The sequence below is a fragment of the Fusarium pseudograminearum genome, chromosome 4 (genome assembly GCF_000303195.2).
Source record: "Fusarium pseudograminearum CS3096 chromosome 4, whole genome shotgun sequence".
In the NCBI taxonomy this organism is placed as follows: domain Eukaryota; kingdom Fungi; phylum Ascomycota; class Sordariomycetes; order Hypocreales; family Nectriaceae; genus Fusarium; species Fusarium pseudograminearum.
The window spans coordinates 2,140,574-2,152,945 of NC_031954.1; the positions used below are offsets into that span (position 1 = coordinate 2,140,574).

The 12,372-nt window shown below is 52.4% G+C and overlaps 3 protein-coding genes across 3 annotated transcripts, besides 1 other annotated feature; 2 read left to right on the plus strand and 1 right to left on the minus strand.

Moving 5' to 3' along the window:
* Positions 1-1,957: 1,957 nt before the first annotated feature.
* Positions 1,958-6,280, plus strand: FPSE_02782 (uncharacterized protein; the record flags this gene model as incomplete). Its single annotated transcript, XM_009255901.1, has 3 exons — positions 1,958-2,159; positions 2,338-6,187; positions 6,241-6,280. 3 exons carry the CDS (start codon positions 1,958-1,960, stop codon positions 6,278-6,280), a joined length of 4,092 nt encoding a protein of 1,363 aa, XP_009254176.1.
* Positions 1,964-2,016: a microsatellite.
* A 1,214-nt stretch (positions 6,281-7,494) lies between the features above and the next one.
* On the plus strand, positions 7,495-8,523 carry FPSE_02781 (uncharacterized protein; the record flags this gene model as incomplete). The annotated part of the gene is made up of 2 exons (XM_009255900.1): positions 7,495-7,661; positions 7,728-8,523. 2 exons carry the CDS (start codon positions 7,495-7,497, stop codon positions 8,521-8,523), a joined length of 963 nt encoding a protein of 320 aa, XP_009254175.1.
* A 514-nt stretch (positions 8,524-9,037) lies between these two features.
* FPSE_02780 (uncharacterized protein) lies at positions 9,038-11,495 on the minus strand (the record flags this gene model as incomplete). Its single annotated transcript, XM_009255899.1, has 6 exons — positions 9,038-9,326; positions 9,375-10,804; positions 10,857-10,954; positions 11,010-11,344; positions 11,402-11,438; positions 11,483-11,495. 6 exons carry the CDS (start codon positions 11,493-11,495, stop codon positions 9,038-9,040), a joined length of 2,202 nt encoding a protein of 733 aa, XP_009254174.1.
* Between the last annotated feature and the right edge of the window lie 877 nt (positions 11,496-12,372).

Below are 12,372 nucleotides of genomic sequence, written 5' to 3' on the forward strand. Positions count from 1 at the left end.
GAGCCGCAGGGAGGCCTGGACTTTTTGGAGGTTTGATTAGTATGCTAGTATGGTCTCCATCAGTCATCCCATGGCGCGAAGCAGGGGGTTCTTCGCCCCTAGCGCAGGCGGATACGGTTAAGCATCACTGCTTCGGGCAACCACAGGGATGGATTTTCTTGAAAGTGTGACACCGGTTGTGAAAGCGAAAGGGAAGACGAGGACCTCAGCCGCTCTACCACTCAAGTAGCCCGAGTGTATTTGTTCAAGGGAGGGAGCCAGTTTCGTCCTTGTTTGATAGTCATTGGACAACGATGAGTATGACAGAGAGACAGAGATTTTGGAACGTAACAAAGCGTCGTCTAATAAATCGGTTGGGCTCATCATGGGTGGTTGAAGCTGGGGTCATCCAGGGGGAGAGGAAACGACGACAGCCAACGTCAGTAGCACTCCATACTGCGTATCTGGACAGCTCAGATGTTTACACGAACAATGCAGTCACAGTCGTCTACGTAGGTCACCTTATTGAATATGTGTAATTGCTCAGGTATTCTGATGAGTTGTTGAGTCCTACGACAAGCGCGCCGTTGTCTTACAATAAACCTGATCAATGGACGTTATCTGTTTATGTCGTTTTTTGTATTTGCTCCAGATGACGCCCTTTCTCATCCCTATCCCTCGACGCCACACCCCGAAAGATCGACTCCTTGAATCATGGATCATGACCTGGTGGATAGACTGGGTGGTGGTATCCGTACCTCCTCATCACTCTATCCTTGTTTGTGAGTCGAATTTGTAAATTGTGTTGTTACTAGTAAATGCTTCTCGAGCTGATTGATCATCACGCAGTCTGGCGCTCCGCTGCCGTGAGTTGTCAGTAATAGTCTTCATTCTTGACATATCTGATAGACGTCAAGAACTTGACAGGAGTCGATAGGTACGTTTCAGCCATCCAAGCTGTCTGGTCATAAATCCCACCCTTCCCATGGTCCATGGCACTTAGGGGATAGCATCCCCGCTATTAGCGGAGTCAGCCGGCGTCAGTGCGAGCTTCAGGTGCTAGGGGCTCTCGGGGGGCTCTACCACGCTGGGCTTGATCCCACCAGAGCTGCGTTAGACCAGCGGCCAACCCCATCTTTAGGCGCGTTCAAGCCCGGTCAATCCCCCGGTCCAGCTGCCCGGGCACAGAGCAGCTAAGCTGGTGATGGGATGCTTCCAATGGCACAATTGTTCGTTTAACCCCCATGAGCCTGCGTAAGATCCAAGGTCTCGAACAGCACTCTGTCACAGCGGTATAGAAAAACCAGACAGCAGCTACCAGGTCAGACAAGGCTACGTAATATCTGCTGCGGCGCGTTTACTGCACCCTGTAGCTGTTGTTTGGAAAGTTTGACAATCTAAAAGATGAAAGTACCTAAACGGGGAAGGTACATGAGTGCCCTACCTGCTGTGCGAGAGCCAAAGTAAATTTAGACCAGCAGGTACATGCAGGTAGGTTGAGTCTTGGGTAGTCGTATCCCACTTCCCTCACTCCACCTGGAGCTAAAGCATCTCTATCTATCCACCCGTCCTCTTCATCCATCCCTCCTCTTCCTCTTCTCCTCCATAACTTACCCTCGTCTCTCTTCCTCTTGCTGGGAGTTGGAATTTTGTTCCATTCATCCAGGCCTTCATTTCTCGTCGTCTCATCAACTGCCTCTTCATCGCCGCCTTTCTAAACCACGCTCCTTGGCTCAGCGCAAGCTCGTCTACCCTCCTTTTGGGCAAACATTGTCCCGCCGTGCCATCGCCTTCCGCCATCGCAATTCGCCTCATCCATTGCCCGTCACTAAACAGGTTCACCATCTTCATTCTGCCGCCCATATTCGGCTACCATCAAGCTTCACGATATCAGATCCAACTAGCTGTGTCCTGATCCATCCCCTCGCCGAACATCGACGTGCTATATTTACAATTCAAACGCTCTTGACTGCCCAACATGGACCAGCAGCAACAGCAACCCCCGCAGCAGCCGCAGCAGCAGCAGCAGCAGCAGCAATCGCAGTCTCAACAGCATGCTTCTCAGCAGCAGCCCCAGGTTGGCGGCGTCCCTGGGCCTGCTGGACGCAGACTTCATATTGCCCATCGCCGAAGCCCTTCTGAGCTGACGCCACTGATGAGCATGTTTGCTAACCCTGGAAGTAAGTCATGATATCCATAATAGCTTGCCTTCGTCCCCTTCCCTTGCAGCATCACCATAATATAACAGTTTACTTGATACCTGGTGCTCTGCGCACATACACATCGCATACATCTTACCCCCAATTCCCTCTAAACGTGGCTTCGAATCCCAACATGCTAACATTGTTTGTCCATCAGTGGAGCAGCTTGCCATTCAGCAGCAGATCGAGCTGTTGCAGCAACAGCAGCAGCAGATTCAAGCTACGCATCAGCAATATGTCAGCATGGGGATGATGCCTCCGGGACAACCTCTTGGTCCTGGCGGTGCGTTCAATCCTTTGCAGCCAATGCCCAATATGTCGCAAGCTGCTTTCCAATTCCCCAACCAAGTACCTCAGCAAAACATTGCCCCCCCTACCCAGCCACTTTCACATCGCCGTAATCAGTCGGCACTCCCCAACATGGGTATGGGACCCCCTCCCGCACCTTCCTCCGGTGCTTCTGGAAACGCTCCCTTCGGAAGCTTTGAGGCCCCCCAGGCCCAAGCCCAAGGCCGAGAGAACGCTGGAGGCCGAGGTGGTCGTGGTGGGCCCCCTGGCGGAGGTCATCAGAGAAGACACTCTCTGGCTCTTGCCGATGCCAAGAAGGCCGCCGAACTCGCCCAGCAGAAACGAACAACTACAGGCTTCTCATTCCCTGCCTCTCCTGCCCCCGATGATGAGAACAAGCCCGCTGCTCAGCCTACCCTCGATGTTCCCGTCGCTCAAGGATCGACTCGTGGAGGACGTGGAGGTCATGGCCGCAGCCAGAGTATGGCTGTCAATGGCCGTGGAGGTGGTCGTGGCGGCGGCTTAAACGCTGAGAGCAACGAGTTCCAGCGTCGCGGAAGCGGCCACGCCCGTACCGGATCCCGCAACTTCGAAGGAAACTGGCGCACCCAAGGCCAAGATCAAGGTGGCAACGCTGGTCAGAACCAAGGCTTCCAGCCTGGTCATCGACCTCGTGGATCCATGAACCAGTCCGTCTCTGGAGTTGGAGGCTTCCAGTACAACCCTAACCAACCTCAGGTTATGCAGATGCCAAACCAAATGATGATGCCCCAGATGTATGGTCAGCAGCTTAACCCTATGCAACTGAACCAGTTGCAGGCATTGCAAGCCGCTCAGATGAACGGTCAGCAATTCGTGGGCCTTCAGGGCTCACAGCACGCTGGTCAGCTCGGTGGCCAGCAGCAGCAACAGCAGCGCAAGACCCTTTTCACCCCTTATCTTCCCCAGGCCTCTCTTCCCGCCCTCTTGGGTGATGGTCAACTCGTTTCTGGTATCCTCCGTGTTAACAAGAAGAACCGTAGCGATGCTTACGTTACCACTCAGGATGGCCTCCTTGACGCCGATATCTTTATTTGCGGTAGCAAAGACCGAAACCGTGCGCTTGAGGGTGATCTCGTTGCCGTTGAGCTCCTGGACGTCGATGAAGTCTGGGGCCAGAAGCGCGAGAAAGAAGAAAAGAAGAAGCGCAAGGACATTACCGATACTCGATCCGGATCCACCAACCAGGGTAACCAGAACTCTAGTAACAACAATGACGGCAACCCCCCTGAGGGTGGTATTCGCCGCCGTGGCAGTCTGCGTCAGCGACCCACACAAAAGAAGAACGACGACGTCGAAGTCGAGGGTCAGAGCCTTCTCCTTGTCGAGGAGGAGGAGATCAACGACGAGCAGAAGCCTCTGTACGCTGGTCATGTCGTTGCAGTTGTGGAGCGAGTTGCAGGTCAAATGTTCTCTGGAACTCTTGGTCTGCTCCGCCCCAGCAGTCAAGCCACCAAGGAGAAGCAGGAGGCTGAGAGGGCCGCTCGCGAGGGTAACAACTCCCGTCACCCTGAGCCTCGTCAGCAGGAGAAGCCAAAGATTGTTTGGTTCAAGCCTACAGACAAGCGTGTGCCTCTTATCGCCATCCCCACTGAGCAGGCTCCCCGCGATTTCGTTGAGAAGCACCAAGACTATGCGGATCGAATTTTTGTGGCCTGCATAAAACGCTGGCCCATTACTTCGCTCCACCCCTTCGGAACTCTCGTCGAACAGCTTGGACGCATGGGTGATCTCAAGGTTGAGACTGATGCTCTCCTTCGCGATAACAACTTTGCTTCAGATGAGTTCTCTGATGCTGTTCTCCGCAGCGTCGGTCTCCAGGATTGGTCTCTCGAGAAGGAGGACGAGGCTGCTGTGGCCGAGCGCCGTGACTACCGTGAGGAGAAGGCTTTCACAATCGACTTCAACGGGGGCGCCGAGCTTGGCAATGCAGTCCACGCCAAGTCCCGCCCTGATGGCAAGATTGAGATTGGTGTCCATGTTGCTGACATTGCTCACTTTGTCAAGCCCAACTCTCTTGTGGATCGTGAAGCGAAGAAGAGAGGCACATCCGTTCAGCTCAAGAACCGCTTCTGCGCTTTGCTGCCTCCCAAGCTGTGTACCGAAATCTGCTCTCTGACTCCTGACCAGGATCGTCTAGCTGTTTCTGTTGTTTTCAACGTGAACCCCCTCACCGGATCTGTCTCCGAAGGTGACGCATGGGTTGGCCGTTCAATTGTCAAGAGTGCCGGCAAGGTCTCTCTTGATGACATCAATGATGCACTTAATAACCCTTCTGAGTACAAGAACCAAGCTGTTCCCGTCAACACCATTCAAATTCTCAACGCTGTTTCACAGAAGTTCCGGGAAGCTCGTCTGGGCGCAGGCGGCGAGCCAATTGCCCCTCTTAGGTTGTTCCAACAGCTCGACGACGAAAACGACCCTGTCCAAGATAACCTCTTTGACTCAACTCAGGCTCTCGAGCTTGTTGAAGAGTTGCTTCACAAGGCCAATGCTCATGTCGCACAGCGCCTTGTTGAGGGACTTCCCGAGAAGGCTTTCCTGCGACGCCAGTCTGCCCCCAACCCTCGTCGACTCCAAACCTTTGTTGAGCGCATGACAGCTCTGGGCTATGACATCGACTCATCTGGCAGTGGTGCCCTTCAAAACAGTCTTTTCAAGGTCGATGATCCCGATCTGCGCAAGGGCATGGAGACACTTGTCGTTAAGTCTATGCAGAGGGCGAAGTACTTCGTCTCAGGAAAGACCAACAAGCAATTGTGGCCTCACTATGCCCTCAACCTGCCTGTCTACACCCACTTCACCAACCCCACTCGCCGATACGCCGACATAATTGTGCATCGCCAATTGGAGGCTGTTCTCTCCGAAGGCAAGATTGAGTTCACTGATGACCTGGAGAACCTTGTTAAGACTGCTGAGTCCTGTAACACCAAGAAGGACTCCGCTCAAAATGCTCAGGAGCAGAGTGTTCACATCGAGTCTTGCCGAACAATGGACAAGAAGCGACAGGAAGCCAACGGTGATCTCATCGCTGAGGGTATTGTCCTGTGCGTTTACGAATCAGCCTTTGATGTCCTCATTCCTGAGTGGGGCTTCGAGAAGCGAGTTCACTGCGATCAGCTGCCCTTGAAGAAGGCCGAGTTCCGCAAGGAGAAGCGCGTCCTCGAGCTTTACTGGGAAAAGGGTGTCCCCAGCTCCGCGTTCGTGCCCGAGGATGAGCGACCCAAGGCTGCGGCATCCATTCGACACTCCAACGCTATTGCTGCTCAGCGACAGGCTGAGGAGGTTGAACGTGCACGAAAGGAGCGCGAGGAGGCTACCCGTAAACAAACCGACACGGGCACCATCTCTACTGATGATGTTGATGCCCTGTTCGACGACGACGATGACAACACATCGGATGTCACCGAGGCTATGGCCGGAGCTTCACTGGCCGAACGCCCAACGCAGAGCGTTCCTGGTTCCCCAACTCGTTCCACCTCCACCGCTGGCAACCTGCACCGCACCCGCTCTGACTCCAAGGTACCCGTGGCAGAGGCTGTTGAGACTCGCCTCTCAAACAAAGAGAAGTACCTTAACCTGTTCTCGCTCCGTGAAGAGGGAGGTGATTACATCCAGGATGTGACAGAGATGACGAGAGTGCCGGTCATTCTGAAGACGGATCTTACCAAGAGCCCACCGTAAGTATTTCCCCATAATCATACATGGAGAAGTGTGCTAACCAATAATTCAGTTGCCTCACAATTCGATCCCTAAACCCCTACGCTCTGTAAAACGAGCATAAAAGTTAGCTGGCGACTGTAATGGTGACAATGTAGAAGGAAGTTTGAAGCATGGTTTGCTTATTAGTGGAGGATAAAGTTATAAGCATAGGGTGGTAAGCATTGCTGGGGATTCACAGAGACTGTCAGAAGGAGTTGGACTTTTAGCTGGTGGTATGGTGTGAACAAGGGACATAGTGGAGGTAATTTCATCTTTGCTCAACCAGTACACGATGTTTTGTTGCCCTTGTTGAGTACGTGTGCGTCTAAGTTCTTTTTGGGGTTGTTTATGTTGTGCCAAGATGCCAAGGACTGTTCTACTATATGGGTGTGCGGTGCATTATTGATCATGCCCAATTTGCAATTTCCCCAGAGGATCCAGTTCCCCCATCTTCCATGTAAACTTCCATGCCAATTGCCTTGATTTGGTCTGGTCATTGGCCCAATATTATAGCTAAGCCTTGTGCAGCCTTCAGGTTGACTTGGACTGAGCAAACGAATTCACCATCGCGTATCTATAGCTTAAGCCAGCAAACATTATCTGCAGGGGTTGGCATGTATCAGTTGTGTTTCGGTCAGTGACCGGACCGAGCATAACTTTGATAGAATATCATAGCAGAAGGGTCCTCGGCACGTTGTTTCACCTTGTGGGCTATAGAGTTACTGCTAAGGCGTCCAATCCAGCGCCAGATATGCAATCTCTCGGAACGGTTTCACAGTTCCAGTTTTTGGCGTCTCAGGATCTACAGATGGGGAACCCTGGCAGCTCGGATACTACAGAGCGCCAAATGCAGTAAGCGGAAACGTTTGAAGGGGAAAGACGTTAAACACGGCTATCTAGCATTCCTGTACATGGTCCTCTCTTGGCACCAGTGGTGAGGCGTGCTGAGCACCCCTGGCCTGCCTTAGCCACGGATGCTGCTAAACCCGTTGGTCCATGTCGCAAGGGCGATGTTAAAGTTGAGATGATAATCCTGGTGTTGTGCGAGTAGATATAAGGTTGCCCATCTTCTTCCCGAAAATGTTTTGTTCTGACTTGACTCGACGACTTACTTACACTTAAACAAGACAAGAAAGTTTTGTCCTTTCGTTTCTTCTCGCTCGTTCAATAAGCACTGGTCTGCTTTTGATAGTTGCTTTCCTCACTAACTACCTTATTTTTAATACTTATTATCTGCTGGCTGGTCCGACACCTTCCTTTTCTATCCCTTATTTATTAGTACAATATGGCTTCTGTCAAGTCTATTCTCTTTGGGCTCTTTGCCAGCACCGCATTGGCGTTGCCCTCTGTTCCCATGTTCACCAAGAGACAACTACGATATCATGAGCTCTCCAAGCGTCAAAACGATGCTGCCGCTGCCGCTGGCCTTGACGACCCCAGTATCTTGCAATTGTAAGTCTTTTTGTTCTTATATATCTTGATGTAAACAAGAAGAAAAAAACTAACTCTTATATCTAGTGCCTTGACACTGGAACATCTCGAAAGCGCCTTCTACCGTGAATCTTTCCTCACCATCTCCGACGCAGAATTCGCTCCCATTGGCCTCGAAGGTCAGACTCTCGACGACGTCAAGGCCATTGGCAAGACCGAGGCTGCCCACGTCGTCCTTCTCCAGTCCGCTCTCACAGCTGCAGGCTTCGCCCCTGTCCAGGAGTGCAAGTACGACTTCAAGGGCGCAACCGCCGATCCAGCTGCCATGGTCGCCACTGCTGCTATTCTCGAGAGCGTTGGTGTGTCAGCCTACCTCGGCGCAGCACCGCTTCTGACCTCCCCTGCCATCCTCGGCGTTGCTGGATCCATTCTTACTGTCGAGGCACGACACCAGACTGCTATCCGAGTCTTCTCCAAGGCCATTGCTGTCCCTCAACCTCTCGATACCCCCCTTGGTCCTCGCGCCGTCTTCTCTCTCGCTGCGCCATTCATCACTGAGTGCCCTGAGGGATCCAACCTTCTGGTCGAAGCATTCCCAGCTCTGGACATGGCTGCAGGCCAGACAGCTGAAGCCGCAACCATCGGATCCAAGGTCAAGCTTGCTTCCGCAGCTTCAGCGGGTGCTACCCACTGCGGCTTCACAGCCGGAGGTCTGTCTCCTGGCGGAACCAAGTTCACACCCTTCACTGAAGGAGAGGGATGTGAGGTTCCCCAAGGCATTGCAGGTGTTGTCTATGTTACCCTGACCAGTGCCGGTCCTTTGGAGGGTGTTTTGTCTGATGATATCACTGTGGCTGGGCCTATGGTGATGACCGTCTCATAAGGGGATATCAAGCTATGATGATTAATGGTGGTGCTGTAATATTACTTAATACCTAGACTGAGTAGCTACTCTGCTCAAGCCAATATTATTACTAGTAACTCACTATCCCAACTGTGCAAATTTGTGTGGCTCCGTCAAGCAACTTTAGTTGATACAAGCTACGCATGTAATATTCCTATCTCTGATATAGTACACATGCCGAGTTTACGGCCTGGCTATATCTATTTGTAAATCTGAGTTGCTTCGTCAAACGACATTCGAAGCCACCTCCCGTGGAACAGCATATTGTTATGCACTCCAGTGCCCCCTGACATCGTCTCATCATCCCCACAAGTCCTGCTGGAAACTCGTTTGACACCTCTGCTAATGTAATAACTTTTATGTCCCTGACTTTTGTGCCGCCCGCGCCAACGCCGCCGATAAGTCTGCAAGACGGTGTGCCCCAAAGGTGTCACGCTTGGAGACCACTATAATGTAACATCTGCCATAGATTTGCCTCAAGTTCAATCATGCTCTAGAAAGGTCGCGCCGCAAAGTACGCCTGGGCTCTGGTCCAGACCTCTTTGTCCTCTGCCTTCATTTGCTCCGTGCCCAGCGCTTCCACGCCCTTGGCGAGTGCGTCGACAAAGTCTCGCGCAACTCGGAAGTCGTCAGTCAGCGACTCGGCGTATGGAACGAACGTCTTAGGGAACTCTTCCAGTCGGTGCAGTCGACCCTCCTTGTCCCCGCCTGCTTCGTCGTCGTCGAAGAAGGTCCTCACAGCAATGCCGAGACCAATGTCAGGCTCCTGTTGGAAAGGTAGGCTATCACATGTTAGTATCGCAGGGTGAGAGATGAATGGGGAGCCTTACCGTCGGCTGATCTCCAGCTGGTCATCCCTTTCGCGCTTGGACTGTCCATACAGGAACATTGAAGCCACAATAGCCTCAATCAAGTCCCGATCAGCTTCTCTTACGGCTGAAGCCAACGACCAGAAGCTCAGAAGGCTTTTGTTGAGAGGGCCGGTGTAGCCGTACACTTGGTGTCGAAGCTTCAGCAGGGACGCACACTCGCTGATCAGCACAAGGGTTGCCTTCTCTTCATAAGAGCCCTTTCGGGGCAGACCAGGCTGACCCTCGGCGTGCTTTCCTGTCAAAAGCCCATTTCGGATGAGTTCAAACGCGACGAGGGCTGCTTCCGACAGTCCGGTAACCTCAGGGTTGCTCTCTTTGACATCTTGGAGGGTAATGAGGGTAGCTGCCAATGCATTGCCCCACTTTGTTAGTTTGTGCTTGTCATCAGCGTATCCCCTCAAGTGAAGGAACCGCCAAATAGCAACTGAGGTCACCATATTTGTGCTGTCGATTCCCTTGATGGGCCTCTCTTTCGGGAATGTCTTGTCAACAAATTCGGTGTTAACAAGCGACAAGACTTCCAACGAAACAGGGCTCGCAAAATCTTCAGGGAAAAATGCTCGAACATCATCGTCCTTGACATCCCAACTGGCAACCATCTGCGATGGTGGAGGGTTGATAGAACGGTGGTTGACGGTGTATGAATATTTGGGATCAAACCAAACCCGCACTTTGATGTTCTTGTGCTGGATACCACGGTGAAGTCTGGGGATCAGCAGAGAGAGAGCCTGTTCCTTAATGGGGACTATTCTGTCAGTGATCAACTTTTTGTACTCGTCTGATGCAACTCCATCCAACGTAGGTTGGATAAGAACTTGTCCGTGAGTGATGTTTCCCAGCAGGCGAGGTCCGATCAAGCCGGTATTGAGGTAGTGGAAAATCTCAGCCGGAAGCTGAAGGCCGAGATACTCGTGGTTGTCACTAGTCAAGTGCTCATAGTCGTTGACGCGGATCTCACCACTCTCGGCGATATAAACGAAGTGGTGGACAACCATCCTCGCTTTGCGGTACTTGTCGAGCCAGTCAACGTCCTTGTTCTGCAGTATGTCGTTGAAGCTAGCGCAAGCAGTTGCGACACTGTTTTCCGCGGTCCTCAGCAGATTGGCAGCAGTTGAGATGTTGTAGTCCGAATAGATTGAGCTTTCCAACAGACCAGGGAAAGGAGAAAGGAAAGACGTGCCGGCCATCAAGAAAGAATCGATGAATCTAGGCTCGCTTGCAGTAGGTGTCAGGCTACGCATCACTTTCTTCTTGGAAATGGCAGTAACTGTCTTGGCTTCCCAGTCGAAAGTACGAAGAACGGAGTCCTTGACAGGGTACAAGAGAAGCTCCTGAGAGCCCATCACACCTGAGCACTGGTCCGAGTCGGTCATTTCAAAATAAGCAAGCTATTTCTGTTAGACTTGGAGCGCTAGAGGAATGCAGTCTTGGATAGCATACCTGGGCGCATGCAGTGTAAGGCGCTACCAGAAAGTGAAGATCACGGCTCTTCAGAACGTTTTGGAGTAGAGGATAGAGATTCTGAATGCGAAAGGCTCCTGTGATACACTCGCTTTAGGTCAACATCCCAATCGAAAGCTGATGTTCACTCACCTGGACTAGTACCGAAGGTTGACACCGCCTCTTCAGCGGCCCCCTGAGAGTACAAGTTCCATGCCTCGTCCGTCTTCTTGTTGGCCTTGAGGCCACGATCCAAGGTGATGTCATCCTGACCGGTCACGGGCTGACCGTCGAAAACGAAGAAAGGAACAATCTCATTCTTTGCCCAAAGATCAAGGTTCTGGTTTATGTGTGCCTCGACTCCAGTGAGACCACCCAGAGCTGACAACAGGGGTTCGTGAGCAGGAGACGTTTCGAGAAGCTGGCATAGATAGTAAGTTGCGTCGACAGCGACGGCGCATCCTTCGAGCAGAGAGATATCATGCGTGCTGTGTGATGTTCAGTTAGAGCTTGCTTGCAGGAGAGCGAGTCGCAAAAGTACGTACGAAGCCTGGTCGTTGATCCAGGAATCCTCAGTAAGGACTATTTCAAGAGTTAGCGCATGCTACAGAACTGGCTTTTCGTACGCAGGCGCTGCATGAGGACATGGTCGTCGCAAAGGCAGTCGGCTGTGGTATGATCATCATCAGGTTGAGCTGATTCTGGAGCGCTCTACCCACAGAACTTGAGCTGCAATTGAGCTCTCCATGCCCTGCTAGCTACTACAGGATCAGACAAGCTGATATAAGCTAACTCAGCAGCGCCAAAGTTCACCTCGACGACCAGCACGACCGTTGCGAGCTTGCAACCTAAAATTGAACGCCAATCATGGAGTCCAATTGGGTCTGGACGAACTTTGTCCCCACGCGCGCGGGTCAAGACTCACATGGCATCTCGAAACACTCGCTGCAACTCAAGCGCCTTTTACTATATGTTCTCGGTGTCGGTATTTGGAGGCCGGAGGTCTTGGAGGCAGAGAGGGTCGGTCGTTCGAAGGGTGGGAATCGAAATCGCACGTGTTGGCGGCAAGGTGAGAGAAGGTGTTGTTGGAATAGGTATGGCGGGGTTGAAAGGAGTTCCGCCAGGTAGGTAAGGTGCTGTGCTGTAGCTGTCCACTGCTAGGGGGGACCGGCGCAGCTGGATAGAGGGGAACTAATTGAGCGGGTCGTTGGAGGGAATCGTGAGGAGGGAGATAGCGAGAGACGGGGGAGAGAAAAAAGGAAAACCTTTTCTCAAAAAGCTGTCGTGCGAGGCTGGCAAGTATGGATCTTCAGCTTCAAGAGGTAAACAGCTGGTTGGAAGATGTGACAGGACCAAACGCTTGACGAGTTACAGCAGGGACGCACCAAGGCTAGAGGCGAGGTAGGTACAACCTAGGTTGCCTGTGTGTGGTACCTGCCTGCACCTAGAGTTTGCCTACGGGCGGGACGGCACATCCTACCGCCCCCCAACCTAACCCATCCATGCCAGCTAGGAA